Source organism: Pituophis catenifer, unplaced genomic scaffold (genome assembly GCF_029215685.1).
Source record: "Pituophis catenifer annectens isolate HBS135680 unplaced genomic scaffold, rPitCat1.0.hap2 SCAF_6, whole genome shotgun sequence".
Classification (NCBI taxonomy): Eukaryota; Metazoa; Chordata; class Lepidosauria; order Squamata; family Colubridae; genus Pituophis; species Pituophis catenifer.
In genome coordinates, this window is record NW_027256886.1 from 60,923,768 (window position 1) to 60,950,317 (window position 26,550).

At 34.6% G+C, this 26,550-nt stretch overlaps 1 protein-coding gene across 1 annotated transcript in view; it reads left to right on the forward strand.

Annotated features, from left to right (window-relative positions):
* Nucleotides 1-1,187: 1,187 nt before the first annotated feature.
* The window catches only part of MGMT (O-6-methylguanine-DNA methyltransferase), a 164,262-nt gene continuing 138,899 nt past the window's right edge, over nt 1,188-26,550 (forward strand). Inside the window, exon 1 of the mRNA XM_070945694.1 lies at nt 1,188-1,315. Within this exon, the coding sequence (XP_070801795.1) occupies nt 1,194-1,315 (122 nt within the window). The 5' untranslated portion in view covers nt 1,188-1,193. The remainder of the gene's footprint in view (nt 1,316-26,550) is intronic.

The following is a 26,550-nucleotide window of genomic DNA, read 5'->3' on the forward strand; positions in this document are numbered from 1 at the left end:
TCAACTTTTATTTCTGGTTTTGGTGTCACCTACTTGGCTTGTGTTTCTGACTGCAGCTTTTGCTTTCTTGTCTTTTTTATTTGAACTGTTTACTCTTCATTCTTTTTCACCAGCTGAAGTGTAACTATTTTCTGAGACTTTTTCTTAGGAACTACCAACTTGTATTTGTAGCTGTTTTCAGACAGGAAGAAAAATATACCACAACATTGCAGTTCACAAGTGTAGACCCCTGTCTCTTTGGGGGACTTTTGCTTTTTAGAGGACTCCCAGAGCAACGATTTGGCTCCTCCTTGTTCCCTTCTCAGTTTAGCTAAATATAAACTCTTGAGTAAGAGAAAAATTTGATAGGAATACAATATTTGAACTTGATAGAGATAGCAATATTTTGTATTGGCAGAAGTCACTAGCCAACGCCTGTTAATTCACTCATCAATAAACTGCAATACTATTCCCTGCTTGGAGCCCATTATCACTGATGAATAACATACATACATACATTTATCCCATTATCACTGATGAATACCATACATTTATATATAAATATATTTTTCTCTGAAAACAGTTATCTCCTAACTTTTTGAGAAAAAAATTTTGAGAAAAAATAATTAATTAAATAAATAATTAATTGAGAAAAAATTAATTTTTGAGAAAAAATACTAAAAGTGTGTAAAATCTTGAATATATTATTATTATTATCTATTTTATTCATTAAACATGAAACTCAGTCAACTGAACATTTAAAAATGTATCATAAATACCATTGATTGGTGTTAATGGTTGATAAGGGTTGCTGCCAGCATCCTAGGTATCAACCAAGTATCTTCTTAAAATATACAATGTTCCAAGTTTTTTGCAGTTCCACTGGTCTTATTGCAGGAAGTTGCAATTTCTGTGTTTTGTGTTTTGTAAAATTCTTGGACATGGTATCAAGTGCCCCAATGACAATGGGTATTACTGTTACATGTTTCATCCATAACCGTGTAGTTTCAATGGCCATGTTGCGATATTTCATGATTTTTTCCCAGTTCTTTTTCTTCAACTCTGGCGTCTCCTAGTACAGCGATATCAATAAATTGTACGCTTCGTCCCTCAAAAACCGTGATATCTGACATGTTGTAATTGTTGTTGTTGTTATTATTGTTATTGTTATTGTTATTATTATTATATTAAACTAGGTCCCTGTCAGAGATAAGATGACTCAGTGTAAAAGGAGACGTGTGGTTTTATGTAGTCCTCTGGGAAAAATTGAGATATTTGGATGTGAAACAGGAGTACATGAGATACACCTTGAAGAAAAAGCTGAACCACAAAATGGGTAAGTCTGAATCTAATTCATTATTTTTTATATATAAATATGCATGTTAAAAAAATCAAGATCCTTGCTACAACTCAATGAGAAATGTTGGTTTCATTTCTTGCAAGAACTTTGCAATTTAGGTACCATTTTTATACCCCCTTTTTTAAAAAAAATCTACATGTTGTAAGTTGGATCGCCTGAAAATAAGAGACTAAAATATTTTTTTTAAAAAAAAAATAGCTACTAACTGCTAAAGGGGCTGATACAATTTTTACTTTATCTTTATTATTTATCAAATAAGAAATCATCTGCTGATTACTGATGGAAGCATTTTTAATATGGCTTTAACATGAGGTCAGGGATAAGTGTGCTGATGTTGTCTAACAAGGTATCATGATAAAATGAAAATTGATTCTAAAATCAGCAGAAATCTCTTTATTCTCAACATGAATACAATGTTTAAGACTTTAATTTTTTTCCTAGTTTATGTATAACATAAAAATAGCAAATATGCATGTTCTATAAACTCAATTTAGTTTTATATTCTTCTTTTAATAGCTTTTGATACAATATAAATGTTACGAATGGACTAGTCTGAGGCTACATTGCCAGTTTTTTTAAGATTTAGTTTTATTTGGGAGCTGTACTTACACTGAAATAGATATAATTTTCAGCAAACATTTTAGGCTTTAACACAGTTCATATTGTACAATATTGAAATTAATCTTAAACCAATGGAGACTTTTAAAAGCATTATTTCACATCATAATTTTTTGAACATCCATATTCAAAACAATAACATTTGATGGCATTAAAGGTGGTGTGCTCCTTTGTCCTGATAAATCACTTTTCATTTCAGCGATTCAGTAGCAGAGCAGGATCTACTGTGTATGTGATGCGTTTTAATGACCAAGGGATTATAAGTCTTGCAATGCCTGCTCCTGATGGAATCCATGTTATTACTTTTAAATCTTCTTATCCTGTGCCATCTTCCAGAAAGTCATCTTACCCTCCCTAGCTGTTTAGAGTAGATGAAGCATTTAGAAAGCTCTCACTCCAAGTCTCCTTGTTTTGTGGCACAAGGGAATCTTCTGCACTCGTGAATGAACATCAGCTAAACCTTCCACAAGTGGAGCAAACATTGATTTTGCTCTGCAGATGTCTTTATGCACAAAATGAAAGAAGAGGGAACAGTTAGCATGAATTGTCTCATTGAGGTCACTGGAGAACTTTGTGAATTTTTCATTCACTAAACAGAATGGATTTTCTTTCCGTAATTCACAATTAATAATGTGGAGAATAACAAAAAGACAGTGTATTGAAATCTTTAAAACCTTTCAAAACTAAGCTCACTTATGAACTTCAACTTGATGCAAATATACATACACTGAAACAAGAAAAAATGAAAGAAATAAAGAGTGGGCTGATTGTGACCTAGAGACATTAATCTTTGCACAATGAATAAAAAAAGGAAGTGGGATGAAATCACAAACAATACGTAAGAGTGAAGTTGACTTTACAAATTTGGATTCATACTTTGCCTAGGATTATCCCTCCCCCATCTCTAGGCCTTTCTGCCAAATTGTTTAGTAATCATCTTGCAGTCAAATTTAGCTAACTATAATAGGATTAGATAAAATTTAAGTTATTATATATGTCACCCAGAAACATTGGCAGAATAATAGCACATCAAATTCCATAATGCCAAATGATCAGTATTACTATTCCAAACTGATTCTATAAAATGTTTGTACATAAACATCTTGTCGCTTGGGCGAGGGTTTGTTTTGTTCATCTTTATATTGTGATAAACAGGGCTTTGTAAAACTTTGACAGGGTGATTTCTTTCAGTGATGGTTTTATCAATTCATCCCATTGAATGCTGTTGGAAAATATTTTTGGAAAACACTATAGTTTATTCACCAAATGTGACCACATTCCTGGTTGTTCCTTAGTCTTGCACAAATGCTTTAAAAATGATGCAAACAGCTGATGTGGATTAACTCCACCTTGACATTTCATAAAGTGGATTGCCACCTCCATGTTTGCTGTAATTGTAAGGTGAAAAACTAAAAGCCTTTTTAATTATTAGATCCCTGGATTTCCTTCTTATGTCTTACTGGAAAGATATATCTACATCTATATTGATGTTTCTGTAGCACAAACATAGTTGTCCCAATACATCATTTTCCCAGGTTGTATGGATTATGCAGACAATATTAATCTTTGACATTTGGTCTACCTTATTTTTGTCTCATTATACTGTATATATTATACTGTATACGTGAAATAAAAAATAGCTCAAATAGGCTAATTAGTGGGAAATCGGAGAAATATACAGCGGTGCTACACAATTTTTGACTGATTTTCTTTTACTAACTGGATTAGGTCCAAATGCAGCTTTTGAGGAGTAGATAGGTTAACACTGGCCTTCTTACATATCTCAAAATGGAATTGTATATCTAAAGCATGTGTTGTAGAGAAATATTGCTTCCCCTGCCAGAAATATCTAGACATCAATCTCTATTTCTGCAGATTCAATGGATATGGCAGGAAGAGTTATTATATACTATGATCCTCCTTTTATTAAAAATAAACTGGGCTAGTTTTTCTCCTGATGGCTTTTCAGATTATAACTATGGAATTGTTTATACTTACACAGTTACTAGATTATAATGGTGGAGAAAAAAACTACTTTAATGATAGGGCTTTATTTTTAACTCATCATAATTCCAAAAATAAATAGAGATGTCTAGATAATACTAAAGCATCCATTACAAAATTTCTTGCATTTTTTAAGTATCTATAAATGAAAATACAATGTTATCTATTAAATAAATTATATATATATTATTTAAATCCAGAATAATCTGTCATAACTCTCAAGAAATATAGACTCTTTTGGAAAAGAAAATAAGAAAGAAAAGTAGAATTAAGTGCTGTAAAAGCTTTACAGTCAAATTTTCATAAGCCACAAATAAATTATTAAATCTTTCTATTATGCTGTCAGTGTAAAAACTTCAGAGTTTTTAAGGATATTGCAGTACAATGAAGTTCCTTAGTTCCAATGCTTTTCTAGAATAACCTTGAAAGATCTGTGGATTTATTTATTTATTTATAGATATTTTTTATCCCACCTTTATAAATTTTTTATAAATAAATCTAGGCAGCAAACATATCTAGTACACCTTCCTTTTGCTCTTTTGTCCACAACAACAACCTTGTGAAGTGAGTTGGGCTGAGAGAATGACAGGCCCAAAATCACTCTGTCATCTTTTATGCCTAAAGTGGGATTAAAACTCACAGCCTCCTGGTTTCTATTAGACATGGCATCACTGAGGATTAAAGATAGAGTTTGGTTATACATATTTACTTTAAAATCCCAATTCAGCAGACTCCTTTGAATAATTGTCAGTCATGTCAGATAAAGGCTATTTTAGAAAATTATTCCTATTTGACTTTTCACTGAAGTTCTTAATATCTGTGACCTCTAATAGGGCAGGGCTATTAATGTATTTTGTATACAGAATTTAGGCAGACAACCCCAAAATCCTGGAGGCAGATTCTGAATAGGAACCAGTCTGTTATTTCTTTAAGTATGTATTAACAATTTTCTGGAGGAATTTTAATATTTTGTCATCTGATTTTTTAGAAAGTAGATTTAATGGAACTTTGTTGCTTTGAAGCCATGGAAATGTTTAGCCACATCTCTCTATATTCCATTTTTACAAAGATAAAATGGCTTAATTTTATCTCTTTTATTGAATTTTACTGAATGTTCAGATGATGTTTATGGGGTTTTTTTTTGCCTTTTATCAGATAAACTGCCTATTATTACTCACAGAGTAGCTGGATTGTGCATGGTAGCTAATTAAAGACTACCATATTTTCCGGAGTATAAGACAACTGGGCGTATAATTCCCCTGACTTTTCCTGTTAAAATATAGGGTTTGGGCTATACTTGCCGTATAAGACTACCCCTCTTCCAACGCACACCAAATAAAAATTAAAAAACATCAACTGGCTCACCCACAATGTAAAAGCAGCTGTGCTAGACCCAAAATGGCCCCTGCAACAAGCAGGAACCTCACACAGCCACAAAAAGTCCAAAACCCAACTTTCACACTTTACACACACAAAATTCCACATACAGCTTTGTGAGATTTTGTGTCTTTGTGTAGTTAGAGTGAAACACTACAGAAACACACTAAATCTCAGAAAGCTGCACAAATATTATTTTATTTTATTTTATTTTTATTTTTATATGAAAGCTAAATTTAAAACATCCTAAACTTTAAATGGCTAGGTCATGGGGCTCCCCTTGAGGTGCACTCGGAGGCTCCAACTGGCGCAGAGTGCGGCCGCGCGGGTGGTGATGGGAGCGACATGGAGTTCCCATGTGACACCTCTCCTGCGCGAGCTGCACTGGCTCCCGGTGGTCTTCCGAGTGCGCTTCAAGGTTCTGGTTATCACCTTTAAAGCGCTCCATGGCTTAGGACCTGGTTATTTACGGGACCGCCTGCTACCACCAATAGCCTCCCACCGGCCAGTACGCTCCCATAGAGAGGGGCTCCTCCGGGTGCCGTCGGCCAAACAATGTCGGCTGTCGGCCCCTAGGGGGAGAGCCTTCTCTGTGGGGGCACCTACGATTTGGAACGAGCTCCCCCCGGAGATACGTAGGATCCCGGATCTGCGCACCTTCTGCCGCGCGCTTAAGACTTTTCTATTTTATCAAGCTGGCCTGGCCTAAATCTTCCCCCTTTTTAAATGTGGAAATTTTAAATTTTTAAATTTTAAATTCGTCTTTTTATAGGGGTATGGGTAAGGCATTTTAAATTGGGGAGCCATTTTAGATTTAATTCTGTTTTAAACGTATTTTAATAGTTTATATTGTATGTTTTTAACTTTGGCTGTGCACCGCCCCGAGTCCTTCGGGAGAGGGGGCGGTATAAAAATCTAATAAATAAATAAATAAATAAATAAATAAATAAATAAATAAATAAATAAATAAATAAATAAATAAAAAAGAACAACTAAAAAAAACCCCAATTAACTATTTTTTTTAAAACTCCCAAAGGAGAAAAGAACAGGGGTCTCCAACCTTGGCAACTTTAAGACTTGTAGACTTCAACTCCCAGAATTCCTCAGCCAGCTTTGCTTTGGAGGAATTCTGGGAGTTGAAGTCCACAACTCCCTGCCTGCTTGATTGCAGGCAGGGAGTTGCTTGCTGATGGAATGGATTCAGGCAAGCGAAGCAAGGCAAGCGTTGCGACTAGCAGCTAAGATAAGCAAGCTGGAGGGAGAAAACTTTTCCTTTTACATGGCTCTGGCGATCCAAGCTGAGTTGCCTGATTAGCAGGCAACTCAGCTGGGATCGTCAGAGCTTGGATCGCCAGAGCCATGTAAAAGAAAAAAAGTTTTTTTTCTTTTAAATGGCTCTGGTGATCCCAGCTGAGTTGCCTGATTAGCAGGCAACTCAGCTGGGATGGTCAGAGCTTGGCTCATCAGAGCCATTTAAGGCTCATCAGAGCCTCTCGGGCTGGTCTGCCTGGTTACAGGAGAACGTCACCCGGCGTATAAGACGACCCCCGACTTTTGAGAAGATTTTCATGTGTTAAAAAGTCTTCTTATACGCCGGAAAATACGGTACTAAAAGTTTATGGTGGCTTTTTATTCACCTGAAAGTTTATTATATACTCTTTGCTTGCACTTCAAATATTTCAATACTGGCATTTACACTGCTGGCCTGGGTTTATAATGAAATTCCTTACTACTAACTTACTAACTCCAGAAAATTCATGACTGACTGTGAATTTGAATGTGGATCTCTGGCAGTCTATTTTTTGCTTTTCTTTAATAAATTAAAATGGTTAAGAAGGAGAACTGAAAGATTCCAGATATTTAAAAAAAAAAAAACAGTCCTTATATTTTCATTTAATTGACTTGCTAATTGATGTATCGTACGAAATGGAAGAGTTAAACATTTATAAGAGATTTGTAATTGTTCATGTAGTATTTATTTCCCTCACAGAATAGGTCTTATAAAATTTAGCTTTTTCATTAATGTATGTAAAAATATTAAAAGCTTTTGTATATTGCATTAAAAACTTATGTAGGCTGCCCTGCATTTTCCTATTTATTAAAACTTTTCAAGCAGTAAAAACATTTTACTTGTTAATGAGGGGAAGTAGGGAAATTAATGAAAGAGCTTGGATCCTCCAAGATGTCTCCTTTTAACCATGCACAACCAGCTCTCTTTCCCCCCTCCCCTACATTCTATGTAGTTTAATTTCTGTGTTAGGGTTCAGTAAGCAAATGCAAATAGATGTAATGATTTGCATCAGTAGATTACGTCTCAGTTTAATATCCTCAGATATTTTGGTCAAGGCCTTTTTTCTTTGTTACATTGGCAATGTTTTCTTATAGTAAAAATTGTAATTGCAATATTTATGCTCAGTGTCTCATACAAACATCACTATCAAAATCCAGAGTATTGCATTACTTTGTTCACTGCACTGAATAGAAATTATCAAATCTTGAGAATTCACTTATATACCAAGATACTTGTCTTGTAAGTTTGTCTTTATATTCACATAAAGATGAATTTCGTTCTTAATACTTAGGTTAAGAATGCAAGTGAACTTTGGAGAGGGGGTAACATAGTTGGTGCTATTCACCTAACATTTCATGTGGGATTACTGGGTAGTTAAGTATCAGAAAGTGATGGTTCTCTTGATTCCGGAAATAGGAGTTCTCTTGATTCCGGAAATAGAGGGTCTCCTATATGATTTTAAATGGAATCCTTTTTGGCTTTCATCTGCCTAAGATGTGTTTGGTATCATTAGAATAGGTCACCTAGAAAAATTGCCACTATTGTTTTGAAAAAATGCAGTTGCTTTAAAGTAATACTCAAGTCTTCTCACAAACAATTTATCTATCATGAATATCCCAGTCTGGTGTAGCTAATTGGTCTCAGTGTTTGTCAATCAAGACAAAGAAACAGACAAACCAGTCTTAGAACTTAGAACTCTGATGTTCCTGATCTTTTTTTTTCCCGAAGCCAGTTTTTCAGTTTAGGAGTCTCAGCCCCAAGTGCTCCTACCACCACTGGGTCCACTTTGGCTTCTACTTTTCACATCCTTTTTAGTTCTTCTTTCAGGCTCTGGGATATCTCCAGCTTCTCATCCTTCCTGCTATTGCTATTGTTGCTCTTACTAGGTGCCACAACATGTCTGGTTGGTTGGTTGGTTGGTTGTCCAACCTATCTCTCCATTTGTATCTGGAAGTCCCACAGGATCTTAGCCTGTTCTCACAGTCTTCTATGGAATCTCTCACCTGTTCTTGGAAGGGTCTACCCCATACACACGGAGATATTCCTGTATACAATACCAGCTACTTGGTTGTTCCTTTCAGTGTATGTTGTTCCTGAATGCATCTTATATCCTGCCACTATGTGTTAACACTGTCTCTTAGTCATCTCTACACAGTCTACACCTCAGGTTCTCTCTAGTATAGTAAATCTCTGCTTTTGTGGATGTGGTGCTTAGTGTCTGCTCTTGAGCTGCCTCAGTCTGTCTGGTAGCCACTGATAGCATTTCCCAGTGTTAGCCACCACAGCTATTTGTTGATGGTACATCCTATGTAGGGTCTTGTTTTGTTATAGAACTTCCTTTGCTTGATTTTCCTCCTATGTCTGCTGCTGCTTCAGGCATTCTCTCAGCAGCTCATCTTTGGATGCTGTCTTACTGATATACTGTTGGATGATCTGAGTTTTGTTCAGGACAGTGGCTTTAACACACATATATAAAACTAGTTGGCATGTGTTCATACCCTTCCCCAGCATATATTTAAATACATATTTTCATCGAATATATTCCCAGTTTAAATGAATGGAAAACAGATTGGGCATTTTAAACTGGCAAGTACTTAGCAAAAAGCAAGATTTTTCTGTCCAATGATGTTTGATAATTGAAAAGAGTTTCCTGAAGTGTTTTTTCTACAGCATTTAAAAAAAAAACTTTATAAGATTATTGAATTGTCCTTGGCAGACATGCTTTCTATTGTTTAGTTCTCTATCACTCTCTTACATTCTTCATTTGCAGCATCCTTAATTTGTTTTCTTTAGTCAAATGTTAGAATGAGGAACCCAGAGGGAAGCTTTGTTTTGAAGGGCCTTTTAAGCAAAAGAAAAAAAAAGTGTTAATTCTGAATTTAATCTCCCAATTATTTTTTTGTGAATGTCAAGCCAAGATGATTTTTTTCCCTTGTTCATCTTTTTTTTTTTTTTTTTTTACAAACTGGATAATATATGTATCTATGTTTGTATATACAATTCTTTTTTATCTAGCTATCAGGGTTAGTTTTCTTTTTCGTTTTGGTAATCCTACTTTCCTAGTGTAAGAAAAATAGAAGGTGGCTTCTTTTTCCCTGAAGGTGTAGTGATCTAGCAAATCATTTATCTCCAACACTACTTTGTCACTTGCTATTTACATTTAATGACCTACAGCTACAAGTTTTATATCTAGACTCCTTATTAAAGTACAATATGTGCAAAGATAGATTTTTAATTAGTAAAAATAGTAGGGGCATCAATGACAATAGAAAAAGTGATTGACAGGTCTGGCAGGTTTATTAGCAATAAAATCAATTGGGAAAAATGTAGCTTGATGGCTGCCAAGTAAAGAAAGAGAGCTAATTAAAAATAGTGCAGTTTATAGTTCATGACATAATGAAATATTTGGGAATTATGTGAATATCAAACCACCAACTGTGAATTTATAGCACAAATTTTGTACTTCAAAATCTAGAAACAGAATGTGAAGATGTATCTAATACCGTTTCTACTATCCAGCCTTAAGAAAACAATAATGTGACTGAACCAATCCTATCCACATCAGATTACGTAAAATATATTTTTCCACAGATTTACCACATGATAAATTAGTTCAGCTTGTGAAAAGTAGCATTTTACAAGTCCAATTATAATTTTCAGTATGTTCATTCATTCTAATTCAACAACATTCATGCACACATAAGGTATCCTACTGACATCATTGATTGAAAAAAATTCTCCCACAATCCATTTAGCAAGCTTAAAATTTTCCTGGCAACCAGATTTACTTTAATATTTCCTTCTTTCTTCTGTGATGGTTCTCATAATTTATCAATAACAGCATAATACTCCACCATTATAGAAATACTGCATTTGAACAAGGTGTAGTTCAATTGACCTGGAGCAATAATTAAAGTGTAATATGATCTCACACAAAAGCAAAGATCACTAATGAAAGTATCAGTCATTAATTGACAGAAAATTAAAAATTAAAAGACAAAGCAATCATATAATCTCAAAGACTTGGTGAAATAGAAAAAAAAGTTCGTTACAGATAGTTGTCGACTTAACCACCACAACTGAGCTCCAGATTTCCGTTGCTAAGTGAAACATTTGTTAAGTGAGTTTTGTCCCATTTAATGATCTTTCTTGCCACAATTGTAAAGTGAATCACTCTAGTTGTTAAGTTAGTAGCATGGTTGTTAAGCAAATCTGATTTCCCATTGACTTTGCTTGTCAGAAGGTCGTAAAGGGGACACTGCAGCCATCATAAATATGAGTCAGTTGTCAAGTGTCTGAATTTTGATTACATAACTGTAGAGATGCTACACTTACAGTCGTAAGTGTGAAAAATGGTTATAAGACACTTTGATTTTCAGTGTCATAACTTTGAATGATCACTAAATGAATTGTTGTAAGTCAAGGACTACCTGTATTTTCTTAAGGTATAAAACCAATTCCATCTATATTTCTTAGTAGATTAATAATTTACTTCCATCTAAAATTAAAAGAGGGCAGTTTTTTTAAAAAAACTATATAGGTTCTCTGATGTACCTTATTTTAAAGCTAATATTTATTTAAGTTCTGAGGAAGGGACAAGCAGTGATTCCAGGACTATAGACGGCCCTCCCTAAGTATTTCTTTGGTCCATGGCCTGTGGCTTTTCACTTTCAGGACCCTTTGCAAATAATCAGTTCTGATTAAAGAGCTGTTTACTTCCCAGGCAATTTGTTGCTCTTGAAGGATCACAACCTTGAAAGTGGGAGGAGAAGGAGAGAATCTGAAGGACATAAGTGTGTCAGAAAGAAGACAGCGTGAATAATGCTTCTACTTTTGGCATTGCTAAACTGGAAGTCAATTGAAACAAAGATGCTGCCATTTTTTTTTCCTTCCTGTCGTTTATTAACATTTATCTTTTCGTCATGTTGTTTCAGTTATAGCAACTTAATGCTATGTTCTCTTTCTTAAATAGATTGCAAAATGTCTGGAATTCTTGCAGTTGTGCCATTTTCACCACATAGTTTTTAAAGTGTTCTGGATCTGCAGAACAGCAACTGTGTGTAGGATTAATGCAACTATTCTGTAACCTTCCTGAGGCTCAGAATATCATGGAAAAACTGTTAAACAACCATTGGAAATCGTCAAAGAGAAGTATCTGTTTAGCGCTCTGAATGTAGAGCAAAGCTCCTGTGCAGAATCCTAGTACTTACTCAGAAGCAAATCACTCAAACTTTAGAGTCGTAATCTCCAAAATGTCAGCATAGGAGTTATTTAAATGTAGGGTTAAATTTGTATTGACATATCTTCAGTGTTCAGATTAATTCTAATTTTAAAACTTTTGCTGCTTTGTTTTGACCTGCGATAACCATGTTTGGAGGAGATTTTAATTTATATACATGCATAATTTATATACATAAACGAACAACTAATGATCACATCAAGATCAATGTCTTGTCTGCTAAGACATATTTCTCTATTCTTAGATTTGTTTGTAGCTGCAATTTCTGCTGGTCATGATCAGATGCCATTATTTGTTGCTCCTATAGTTCTCAGTGTGCAAGAAACATTCCTCGCAACTCTTATAGTTCTTCATTTATGCATATATCCTCTGGGTTTTAAGATTTATTTCTGTGTGAAATGGAAGATGTCCTTCGATATATAACAGCATAACTTTCAAAAATGTGTTTGCTTGTCTTTCTTGAAATAGCCTTTTCTCATGGTAAGCAAGAACTGGCAATGACAAACTGTGAAGCTGAATATTCTAAAATGAACAACCTTCTAAATGTTTATAAAACATTTCCCTCTTAGGTATAGTGTAAAAAATGGGGTGTGTGTGTGAAAGCCATGCAAAGGTGATGAAGTAGGATTTGGAAATCTAAATATTTGTCATGTGAGTGAGAATGTTCAGGTATTTATTTACTCCTCAATATATGTTTTAATTTTGAAGATTGTAAAAGTGTTTAAAATATATTGTCATTGTTCAGAATGTTTTGTGCATCACAAATAATAAGAATTAAGGATTGCATCAGAATGGAGAAGACAGCAACCGACAACAATGCCATTCTGTAAAGAAGGTGAAGAAACAGTGGACCACCTACTCAGCTGCTGGTAGAAGATCACACAGACTGACAACAAACAATGGCATGGCAAAGTAGCAGCAATGGTGCATTGCAAGATCTGCGAGAAATATAATTTGCATACAAGTAAGAATTGGTGGAACCACAAAATAGACAAAATAATAGAAAATGAAGATGCTTAAGTGGTTTAGAATTCATCCAAACATTTACTACATTTGTGCCACATTTGCCCCAGACTTAACAATTATTGATAGGAAAGACAAAAAAGTCTCAATATGTTCAGTTCATAAATAACCGAACATCCCAGATTCATGTTGCAAACCAGTCATTTGAGAGATTCAATACCATTTCTGGGTATCTTCTGAAGAAACTCAGATATTTCTTATAGGTATCTTTATTCACTAGTAATAATCTTTTGCTATCATCACCCTTGAGAAAGAATGATTTAAATTACCAGGACATAGGGTAGAAGTGCATGAAGACAGGTGGTTAAATCTGCAGCATTTACCAAAATGTGAAAGTTCTTAATTTTGCTGGATTATCTAACCATCGTTGTTAAAATGTCTTCTTTAAGATTAATATGAGTTAGAGGTTGTTTTTGAAATATCTACTTGTAATAAAAGTCTTCCAACAATTAATAAAGATTAAAATGCTGTTGCACACATGGGAATTAACCATTTCATTAGCACATCTAAATTTTGAAAATTATTACATGAGTCCTGTTCTTAAAAAGTAAGGAATATAGGCCTAATTTGTCTTTTGAAAGGACACTGCATTTTGGTATAATGCTTATTCGATTGAAATGGACAGATGCAGGCCCTATATCTTGGATAGCCTGCATTGAGGTCTGATGTGCTCTAAGATTTACTGTGCATTGCCTTAGCCATCATTCCCATAAGTATTAATTTTAACTCTACTAATAAGAAACTGAACAAAAGTGGAATTATGAGTTCAGTAGTATTCCATGAAAGGTCAGTTGTTAAAAAGGCAGAGTGTGACATTCTGTGAAAAAGGTGCCTTCATTAATCATCCTGATAGAAGATCATAGGATAGTCTTGACCAATACCAGTGAACCTTACAATATAATGTTTCACAAAGCATTCTCAAATTCTTTGTATTATAATACACACACACACACACCCATATGCATCAAGGGTTATGTTGGGGAATGCAGAGACCACTTCCACTCTTTAAGGCCAATATTTGGGAAGGAAAATTCAAATATGCTAAATAGAAACTAGGAAAGTTTAATAAACTGAATATTTGTCAAATAAGGCAGGTGTTCTAAAAATTGTTTTAGGAATATTTCACTTCAGGTGGCATAATACAACTATATTTAACATTGTAAGATGCAAGGTAAGGTCAATTTTTTTTGTATTGTCTAGGTTAATGCAATTTGGCTTATAATCATAATCAATTCATCTTTGTTAAAATTGCTAAAGGTAATTCTTAATTTATTTGTTCCCTCTGGGGAAAACAAATATTTCTTATACTTGGTTTTGTACTAATTACAATTTAAAGTTCAGTATAAATTACATATATTATTAAAAATTCTAGTGGCATGTCAGTCAATTGAACATCATTACTATGATTATTTTTGTTTAACATAATGCCATTAATACAGTTTCATATCTGTATCTGAAAAAGTAACAACTTTGTCTAAGTAACTAACATCAAATTTAATTGAAAGCAGTGAAGGCTGTTTTTTTTTATTATTATCAAGTTTTGCTTTTCCAAAGTTACTATTTCTACATTGTAATAAGTAAACAATACAAATTGCAAAGTCTGCAATAATTGTGATTATTTTTCCTTAATGTCATAATTTTGCATAATGGCTGATGTGCTACATTGACTAGGTCCATGGGTTGCTTAACATAAGTGATTGCACTTGTTTATGATTATAAACTTCTTCCCCTTCCCCTATATGAAATGCATGTAAATGATTAGTTTAAGATTTCTACTTCATTAGCCACATTATACACATTAGAGTCATTGTCTAAAAGTTAGTAATATTTGTAATGAACTGTATAATATGTTCCTTTTAACAAAATTTGAAAACAGATGGAATATTTTTGCAGCAGTTTATCATGGAAAATGGACCCTAGCAAAATACTTTAGCAATGGTTTCAAAGATATTGTAACTTGCTATAGAGTCCATAATGGTCAAAAGACAAATCAGTAATACATTGCACCATCTAGTATTTGTTCAAATGAAACCAAGATTGCTCTAAATTGCAGTCTGTTGCTATTTGACAAGTGTATCCTTTCCTTTTTTAGCAGATAGTATTATTCCAGATAATTTATGGTGACCACAGACATCCTGGTTAAGGGATTTATAATAAAAAAATAATCAAAAATTGGTTTTCTGTGATTGTGGTCACAAATATCCCACAGCTACTTGATAATTTTGGAAAGTGGAGAATGTTTCTAGAGCTAAGCATTTAATAAGAGGCTTCCAATGACTTATCATACGCGTAACGGACAATCATTGGGCTATAAATCTTCTCCCCTACTATAGTTGGCTTTTGTCAGTATATTGTGTCCTGTATACAACAAAGTCTTTTCATTTTAATAGTTTAAAATATAACAATAAGATTTACTTTTAAAGTATAAATTGCAATTATATTTAATAGGCTTAATGTCAATGGAACACGTAAGGGACATAGTAAGTTGGCAAAAACATAAAAGTTACATACAAAAGAAGTTACAAACTGAAATCAAACGTGCAAAAAACCTGTGGGAGAGTGGGAGTGAGTTGGTGAATTATTTATTCCATTAAATTTGTTTGATAATTTCAGAAAAAAGAATAATCATCAAAATGTGTTCATCTTTAAATGAATCAAATGCTTTAGAAAACCTGTATGATCTCAACCAATTCCAACAGGGTGCCAACATTAGTTTTTAGATCTTAAGCATGGCCATGTTTTACACAATTAAGGAATATAACTATAATACATAATACATTCTAGCATCATTGAATTCATAGTACCCTCTTAAATGTCTAATATACATATGAATTCTAGAAAGATCAAGCTTGCTCATTGTTCACAGGGATGAAATAGAATGAAAAAATCCGCTAATAGACATGTTTGACTGAACATTTCATCATTCTGTATTACTCCTCCTAAATATGGACCATTGAGAAATACTGACTACAAGCTCTTTTGTTTATTTTGAGATTTTGTTTAAATTGAGATCATCCCTGCTCTTTTGGCCTTTTGAAAGGACCTCAAAACCTAACTGCTGACTGGCTTCAGCCCCTGATGGGAGCTGGAGATGGCTAGTGGAAAGATGCTATCTCCATAGCATGCATATACTAGTTCCTGGTTTTACTCAAACCTTATTAATGTTAATATTTTAAATATTTCTGTATTATAGCTTTTATTGTGTTGTAAGCCCCCAGAGTAATTTCAATAATGATATGGGCAGCATATAAATTTAATTAATAAATACATTGCAAATCATCAAATTCATTGTTCATACTAGTTTGGAATCAAACTCGTTTTAAGAACTTAAGCTTGTGGAAGGATATCTTATATTAATAGAAAACATACAAATACAGGACATCCAGAGAAGAGCAACAAAGATGATTAGAGGACTGAAGGATAAAACATTTGAAGAATGGTTGCAGGAATTGGGTGTGTCTAGTTTAATGAAAGGAAGGACTAGGGGTGACACGATAGCAGAGTTCTGATATATCAGGGGCTGCCCACAAAGAGGGGATTAACCTAGTCTCCAAAGCACCTGAAGAACCAATGGATGGAAACTAATCAAGGGGAGAATCAACCTACAACTAAGAAATTTCCTGAAGTTAGAACAATTAATCAGTGGAATGACTTGCGTCCAGAAGTTGCAGGTGCTCCAACACGGTAGGCTTTTAAGAAGAGATTGGAACAACCATTTTTCTGAAATGATATAGGGCTTCCTGCTTGAGCAGGGAGTTGGACTAGAAGAGCTTCAAGGTCCCTTCCAATTTTATTATTCCAGATCATTTCTAGATCATATTGAATAAGGCTTATAGGGCAGAGGGGCATGTTAATTTGGGAATAGTGCATTTTTCTCTGTAGGTATTGTTAAATTCACATGTTAAATTTCCACAAATTTTTGGTGCAATGACTATGAATCTATTTTAACATCTGAGTTTGCACATTTTGTCTGAATCCTCAGAAAATTAGTTTTAACAGGAACAATATTATGTATAAGTCATGATGATACCAAAATAACAAATTATGCAATATGATTTAATGAAAGTGGTAGAATGGCACGAAGTAAGATAAGGCATGTAATAACATGATATCTGGTGCAAATCTCTAAATTGCATTATTTTTGGCCTGTCTTTCCCATCTATGGACACTTCAGATGAGAGACTAGGAATTTGTTGGCTGCTATCAGTAGATATTCATTACTTGCTCTATTGATTATTGATAAATTTCAGGTAAATTTTGTTCTGAGATTCTGGACTGCATTTGAAAGAATCTGCTTTGTGTTTGTGTGTATAGGTATGTATTGATATGTGTGCTATTAAAGAAAATATTATGAATTAATCAGTGAGTCAGAACTTTGAATAGACATTTGTAAAGCAAAGATTTGATGCACTGATTCCGCATATTACATTTTGAGGGTTTGACTTCAATGTCACATGATTGACTGATGTGTCATCAAGTTGCCATTACTTAATGACTTTTCCATGACGATCTATTCTCTCATCCAGGAGTGGGCAACTGTGGCCCTTTTACAACCTGTGGACTTTAACTCCCAGAATTCCTCAGCCAGCTTGGCTGTCCAGGAATTCTGGGAGTTGAAGTCCACAGATTTAAAAGAGCCACAGTTGCCCACCCCTGCTCTAATCTGGACTTTCAGATCTTCCAATGGTGCACCTATCACCACTTTAAGTGAATTCATCCACTTTGCTGTTGATTGTCCTCTTTCTTTCCACTTTTCTCAGCATTACGGTCTTTAGAGAGCTAGGTCTTCACATAATGTGTTTGAACTAAGCTAATTTTAGCCTGATCACTTGTACCTCGAATGAGAGTGGTTGATTTGTTCAATAATCCATTTATTTGTGGGTTTTTTTGACTATTTCAGGAGTCTTCTCCAACACCAGTGTTGAAAAGCATCAATACTCTCCATTTCTTGTTTCTTTAAAGCTCGTTTCACTTCCATAGTATAACCAAATACTATGGTTGCACGATTTGTAGGTAGAGACATATCACATATCTTTTCCAAAACTTTAATGGCTGCTCTACCGAGTGTTAATCTCTAGCATATTTCTTGAATTATTATTCCTTATTGTTGATGCTTGTTCTGCCTAAACTTCAGAAGCTATCATTTTGATAATTTCCTTATCAGTTCTAAGACTGATTTTTGTACCTGTTCTCTTTAGTTTGGGTTTTGTGTGTGTGTGTGTGTGTGTGTGTGTGTGTGTGTGTAATTTTTTTATTATGCTTATTCATTTTTATTAATACAGTTTACAGTTCATTTTCATTTTTGACAATTAGAGTAGCATCATCAACATTACTTCTTCCTCCAGCTCCAAAATTATGCTTACTTATCTTTCATGCTATTATATTGAATACTTCATAATGACTGTTACCAATTTATTTATTTAGGCCAGTCAGAAATATTCAGAACCACTGAGTAAATTGTATCACGAGTTGTACATGAAGATTTCTACCTTAAGATGAGGAAGTACTTAGCAATTCTTTTCTTCTTTGAAAAACTTGTAACTTAAATTTAAGAAATAAATAAAACCCATCTATTTAAAACAATAGTGAAAAGCTGGTATTATTCCACATGTTGCTGAAATGTTTGTGCCAACAGCCACTCTTGAAAATTTTGGATAGCACATCTGCAAGTCCACAGATTACCCAGCCAATATTTAATGGAATGAAAATGCTTGTGCCCAAGCACTAGCTAATTTCTAAATCAGATTGTACATATAATAATATTTTGCCAAGTAAATGAAGTTAATTTGTTATATGGGATTTCATATGCCGAGTTTCCTACTCTGAAATTCCGGTATGGCAAGGGACACAGTGGGGGAAACCTTATCATAGATGCTTTTGTTTCAATGTTAAATGTGTTTATAGTTTGCTCTGCTGATTTGCATTGATAGGAAAGATTGCATGCTTATGAGGAATATGTTTAAGTACAAAAGTGAATCCCTGAAGCTGGCCATATTTTGTAAAGCTAGATCCAGAGGTGGCACAGAGCTTCCCATTTTAAGGCAGGCAAATATAGATTGCTACTGAACAAAAAAAAAAAAGGAAAATACAATGGAGCCTAGATTCGGTATGCTTGTAGTAATAAAAGCAGTAGTACAGATTTACTGGTGTAGAAGTTTTAACTGTAATACTGTGGAATGGTAGGTTATTTTGTGTTCAAGAGCTACATTTATCACAAAAATGATGATATACAAATCACTTCCATATCACAAAATGTTCTTGGTCAAAATTGGCTTGAGGCAAGTGATATCTTCGAGTAAACAGTATATGAAGACCATATCTTAAAATGATAGATCACCTAATTTTGTTCTGACAGAGGTTTTTGCCGCAACAAACATCTGTCACTGAAATACCAATTCAGAGATACGGAAGCCAAATTGTAGAGGTTTTCTAGTATTTGTCATTCCTTTAGTTAAGAACACTACTGATAGTTTTATACCTAACATTGAACAGTTTGCTATTTAAAAAAATAATTTTTAAGTAATGCTTTCTTTGATACTAATTAAGCCCTTTTTAAAATGAAACATATTAGCTCTGTTCCATTCTGCACACAGATTTGTTTTTAATGCACATGGAGCCAAAAACACATTTTTTTTAATTTTTTTTTTTTTAAATTAAACTATGACAAGTATATGGAATAAGATTAGATTTTTGTGCATGAGCTAATTGCCTTTAAGAATACTTTTTGTCAAACTAAATAAAGTGCACTTTTCATTGTATGTTTTTGGGGGGGTTGCATGAGTCAGATTGTACATTAGAAAAATGCCTGTTGTCATTTGAGTTTTCCCTTTTGTTGACTGCTAAGAAAGCTGAGGTTATGACACTTCATCTTCTAAGTAGTGGAAGGAACAAGTATGGTTTGTTGCTGCCTTCTAAACCTAGATGTTTTCTAAAAGTTTTTATAAAATTTAGTTTAAATAGTGATAGTTGTCAATACAGCTAAGAAAAACTAAATGGCAAAATGTAATGACCGACACTTAATAATACTTTGAGTAAAGTTTAAATAAATTACATGTTACGATTAATTAGATATATATATTTACAATTAAATTTAAAAAGCATAATGTATAACATGATGGGCTATTTTTAATATATAGTATGCATTTTCTTTTGGTATCACAAAATAATACGGTACTATATAATAAACTGCTAGTTGTTATGTCTAGTTAATGTTTTTTTTAATACAAATCTTGAATTAAATAAGAACTCTGTATGTTGAGGCACAAAGAAATAAGATTACAGATCATATTTTTAATTTGCAAAATCTAATAGAAAACTTCTAAGGAGTAAAATCATACAAATCTCACTCATGATAATATTTAAGCTAGGGATGCATTTGGAAATATACAATAGAATATACTGTTATTGGTTTCATTATTAATAATTTCAGGGATATCAAATTATAGATTTTAGTTTTTATCTGTTCTTACCTTTTCTGAGGGGTTAAACTGCTATGATTATTTGTGCATATTTTCACTCATTTGAGGAAGGCTTCTTATATAAAGGCTCAACCCATCCAAGACCGAGTGGCTGTGGTTTCCGACATCCTGATATAGTCAGTTGGTGCCATCACTGACTATTGGGGGTGAGTCGTTGGCCCCCACAGAGATGGTTCGCAACTTGGGTGTCCTCCTGGACTCACAGCTGTCTTTAGAAGGGCATCTGATGGCTGTGGCCAGGAGGGCATTTTATCAGGTTCACCTGATTCGCCTGTTACGTCCCTTTCTGGATCGGGATTCGTTAAATACGGTCACTCATGCCCTCGTCACTTCCCGCCTGGACTACTACAATGCTCTCTACATGGGACTCCCTTGAGGAGCACCCGGAGGCTCCAGCTGGTCCACAATGTGGCTGCACGGGTGGTTATGGGAGCCCCCTCCTGCGCGAGCTGCACTGGCTCCCGGTGGTCTTCCGGGTGCGCTTCAAGGTTTTGGTTACCACCTTTAGAGCGCTCCATGGCCTAGAACCGGGGTATCTACGAGACCACCTTCTGCCACCAGTAGCCTTTCACCGACCAGTACGCTCCCACAGAGAGGGGCTTCTCAGGGTGCCGTCGGTCAAACAGTGTCGACTGGCAGCCCCCAGGGTGAGAGCCTTCTCTGTGGGAGCACCTGCCATCTGGAACGAGCTCCCTCCAGAGATACAGAGGATCACTGATCTGCGCGCTTTCCGCCGTGCCCTTAAAACATTCCTATTCCAGCAGGCCGGCCTGGCCTAACCGCTTTTTTAAACTGTTTTTTAATTTTTTTAAATTTTAAATTTGTCGTATAAAATTGGGGTTTTTAAATTTTGTTTTCTGGGCCATATTATTTAATCGTATTTTAATGGTATTTTAACATTTGTATTACATGTATTTTATCTTTTGGCTGTTCACTGCCCTGAGTCCTTCGGGATTAGGGCAGTATATAAATTCAATAAACTAACTAAACTAACTAATACAGAGGTAGAAAACTAGGGCTTCCAGCTTATGTGCCTGAAATACAATTCACAACCTCAGTCAGTATAGCAATTTTTAAGAAAGTAAAACGTGTAGTTCATAAATATTTGGACAGTCACAGATTCCCTCTCCAGCAATAGATGTATAGATTTTTTTTTGACTGTCAACAAGCACTCCTGTTGTAGAAGGAAAATACAAAGATTGACAAAAATAGAATGCTTACAAAATTGTAATAATAGAACAAAAGGATAACTTGCTTTTTTCAATTTTTGTTTTGTAATAAAGCAGTATTTCAGTGTTACAAAGCTATGGATACATCTTTTATCCATGAGATATAATCTTATATACAAGCTGTTCTTTTCCATTAGAATTTGTTTTGTGCCATTATCCTATCCTCTATATATAATTGCTGTGCTTTTCTTCTAAATAGTTATGCAAGGATATAAATGAGGGGTTATTTGCAATTTGTGTAGACTGGGAATTCGGGGAACTTGCAACCTTAACACATGCCAGTGTAAATAAAAGAGGCAACAAAGAAGGGCATGTGTTATTGAGTCAATACCCTTCCATGACATGGGCCTGAACAATTGTATAAGGATATGAATTTCTCGTCCCAAAGAGCTGAAGGTAAGACTTCACAGAAGTTTGATGCTGCTCTTCAGAGTGCCCTGTTCTGTCCCTTGCCTTGCCCATCCCTACCTAATGTATACTTGCCTCAACTTTATTCAGTTTCTAGCAACAATTTGATTAAATTCTTTATTAACAAAGGAATGCCATCTATATCAGAGCCAATTCACTAGTCCCAGTCCTATTTGCAGAGGAATCCTGTCATCGTTCTACTTTCTACTTTGCAAGTGAGCATCATACAGTGGCATTTTGCATTATTTATTTATTTGTTGAGTTTATTTGCCGTCTATTACTCAGAGGGGCTACTAGTGCAGAGAAGATAAACAAACCTGTTAGTAGTTGCTTGGCAGCTTTGTGAATTAATTCAACTAAATTTAATTAATTAATTACAATATTTTTAAAAACCTAAAACCATATTTTATGTGTTACCACTCCTGAAAAATTAACAATATTGGCATCAATCAAATCATGCTACTCTGATATCTAGGAAGTCTTTTTTATGCCTTAACATCCCAGCTTCAGCCCAGCCCAGCCCACCCCATCCCGGCATGTGCACAGGAAATGTCGGGCACATGCGTGCACAGGCCCAGCCTACCCCATCCTGGTGGGTGCATATGCACATAGGAGGTGAGCCAAAGCAGTGGGACAGAGTAAGCACGTCCAGAGGTCCACATTACGTGCCTCTCCTCCCCCCCGCCTTCACCTGCTGCTTGAACAGCCAGCCCAGTGGTGCACCAGCTGAGGGGGCAGCAGGCTGTGGCTGTAGCCGGAAAACATCGCCCTCCGCACGCAAAGGACAACAAGCACGCTGTGGCCAATGGTTTCCAGCTGCAGCTGCCCCACAGGATGATCCTCCTGCCCACCCACCAGAGACCCCTGGCCCCCACAGGCACTACCTCACGCGAGTGATGTCCAGCTGGCCATGCCCCCAGGCCACGCCCAGTCAGCAACCACCACCCTAGCCATGTGTCCCAATTTTATGTACTAAAGGAACATACAATACTTCAATACTTCACCCTGGCCATGCCTCTCCTCCCCCTCCTCCTTGGAAGACAACTGCAATTCTGATCTGGCCCTCAATGAAATCAAGTTTGACACCCCAATCTACAGTTTCATAAATGTTAGCTGTTTTAATTGTAAGAGAGTTTATATGTTCATCAAAAGAAAAAGTTGGTAAATTCTTACCAACTTTACACAATATAAAAATTTTCTAAGAACTGAATACGGTCTTTAAGTAACACTATTTTTGCTATCTTTGAGAAATTATAATTATTTTTCTTCTTTTTGATAGGTTTTCTAATATTTTACTTATTTCCTAATTTATTATCTGCAGTATGGAAGAGCTATCACATCTTTTCATGACGTTTAATTTGAGTCAAAAGAGATTGACTATTCATTGATTCTTGACCTGCCAGGTCCAAAGAAAATAATTTAGTTAATAAGAATTTTCATGAGGTCTGAATTTAAATGCATGAGAATTCTGCCTTTCCCATATAGTAGTAGAAGCTAATTTAAAAATTCTATAGGAGCCTGAGGCTCAAAACCCTTATGGCATCAAAACTATAGAAAATAGAACCACTTAGTGATAATTGCACCATATACTGTATACTTATTAAATATCTTGTAAGGTAGTTTTTTTTATAAGTACAAGCATATATACTTCTGGTATAGTATGATAAACATAATCTGAAACAGAATTTATGTAACCTCAAAGCTGATACTGTGAAGTATTAAAACATACACACTGAATTAATTTAAAAGTGGAAATAGTTTGGTTATAGGAGAAGAGGTTTTGAATAGGATAAGGTCATAAAGTTTGTAAAGGCTTAAATAATTTATTAAAAATGAAGGATCCTAATATTAAAGTAGAAAAAAAAACATGTGAACATATTTTTGTACCCCTCCTGTCAACATTTCTAATGAAATCTTCAAGACATCTTGCTTCTTAAATGATACAAGCAATATTTCCTGTAATAAATACCTCTAAGTCTAATGAGAGGCCCTAAGGCAACTTCAAATGTATGAATTCATTATAATTGAACAACGTAATCTTTAGGGCAGGAAGTCTGTTATCCAGCCTCTTAACTCCAAACAGCCTTGGTGTTCTATGAAAAATGTTATACATTCTGTTTACAATGTATTGCTGCTGTTTGAAGTATTGTATGTTCCTGTAGTACATAAAATTGGGACACATAATGGAAGAAAAATCAAGGAGGCAATCTTTCATTTTGTTCTTGTATGAAAAATTCAAAAGAGTGAAAACTCACCCAGAGAAATTTTGCAAGGATATTATTTTCCAATGTTTCGATCAATTTGTCTGTCAACCATGCTGAGAGGTGGAAGGGGCCAGCAAAAGCAATTTAGCTTGTGAGGTCCAAAATAGAAATGTTTTAGGAAACCCTGTCACATGTCATTTCTATGTATTAAGCTGCAATGTGTTTTTGTGTAGTAGCAATGGTAGGAAGAAAACTTGATATCAATCATCTAAGTCAGCTGTAAATATCTGATAAATAGATTTTCTGCATAGAAATAGAAAATATGTAAGTTGGTAATATGCATTTGGATTTCATTCTGATATCTGGCTGCTTTTCTGCATTGTGTACTTTTAAAACTGTTTTTATAATGCAATTTGAATAACTAATCATGCTCTGGTAGTTGCTTTGGTATCAACTCACTTTAGAACAAAATTGGATCTTGTTTGATAATATATATTTTTAGTATATTGCACATAAATAGTACCATTGTATTGTGGGAAGATAAACTGAATATAGTGCAACAAATCACAGCTTAATTTGCTAAAATATTTTCAGACAGGCTGAATACCATGAAGTCTGTATCCTTAATATACTAAATATCTGTCTTCTTATGATGAATTGGAGGATGATGGTCAGTAATTGCTAATATTTCTAATCATGTTGAAGGCTTGGAAAACATGCTTGTTTTCCAGTGTAGGATTATGTTCAGTACCCAATGTCTGCTTTCAATGGATTGTGGTATTTTTAAAATAATAAAATGTACCTATCTATGCCACTGAAACATCTTTCCATATGGAATGCAAGAAAGAATAATATAGCAAACTCAGAGACGCATATTGAAACAAACATTAGCAAATGAAAATCCCAGAAGCCAATACAGGAATTCTCTAGAACTGGAATTTGAAAAACAGGTACGTGCATTCAATATTTTTCATTCCCCATATAGTATAGGAGCCAGAATCCTATGCAATTTACATACCAAATCTCAAGGTTTAAGCAAAATGTCATCAAGATGCATCAGGTAATACAGATCCATAGCTTGGATAGTTAAGACTTTGGAACAAAATTCCAAATATTGGAATTTTTTTGAAGATAGATATAAAGTACAGTAATAGAATCCTGGAAGTATACAAATAACGGAGCCATTTGAGAGGAAAAAATGAATAGCAGAGGCTAATTCAAATGATGAACTATTCAAGTGTTAATTCAAATTCAATATCATCATGATAAAATTAAGCTGAATTTGGTCATTAGAGGTATAGAAGTTATTAACCATGTCGCTTTGAGAATTTTTTCTCCAAATATATGGAGATCGTAGTAGATAGAGCTTGTGATAATAACAGATGGGGGTACTAGGTGATGAATTTTTTAGACAATTCAACATGCAAATTAAATTAATTTCAAGGTTTACAATTTAGTAAATTTATATGCTAGCCATCTCACTATTGAAGTGACTTGGCAACGTGTTCTAGTTTGTACAAATAGGAAGATATTCCAGAAAACAGACTGGAGTTGAACAATGAAGGAGACACCAGACATGAAACTTCCACTGTGTAATTTCATTTACAAACTTGGAAATATTGTTATTGTATAAGCATATGGAAAAAGACCACCTTAAATTACTGAAAATCCAACTGAAGGTGCTGGTGAAATGGAAATAGGATATAAATCTAATGAATAGACACAAAATGACTACAATTAATGACCACTGAGCACTGAATGAAATTTCTAGCTGTTCCTTGTTTTGGAAAATGCCTTTTGAACTATGTTTCTTCATGTGCCTTTATTCATACATCCGGTAAAAATTATAACTTCTTAACTCCTCTTTTCCTCAAGACAAAGACCTTAGTAGAAAATGATGGGCTTTTAAAAAATAAGAGTCCCCCTTTTTGGAGACTGGTAAGAGAAGAATAGCTTTGGCATCATCATTCCCAAGATGAAAAAAAAAGCTGAGATTAAATGATTTTACCTTCCACAGTTCTTTTATTTTTCTGTTTCTCTGTCATATAACATATGTTGATATCTGATTAAAAATTATGTTGAATAATGCTTAATCTGAAAAAAATAACAGTGGAAATCTCTGTAGAGGAGAATAGATTTGAAATCTACTGTCTAAACATAGGTATTCTTGTAGGCCTGCTAGAATGTCTGAAGCATGTTTGCATACAACTAAGGTACCTGGTCTAGTAAAAAGCTGTGACCAAACAGCATTGGTCATGCTTTTAGATGATCTCTGGTACAGGTAGGATGGTAGTGAATCCTTTCTTGACCTCTCAACAGCTTTCAATACTATCAACCATG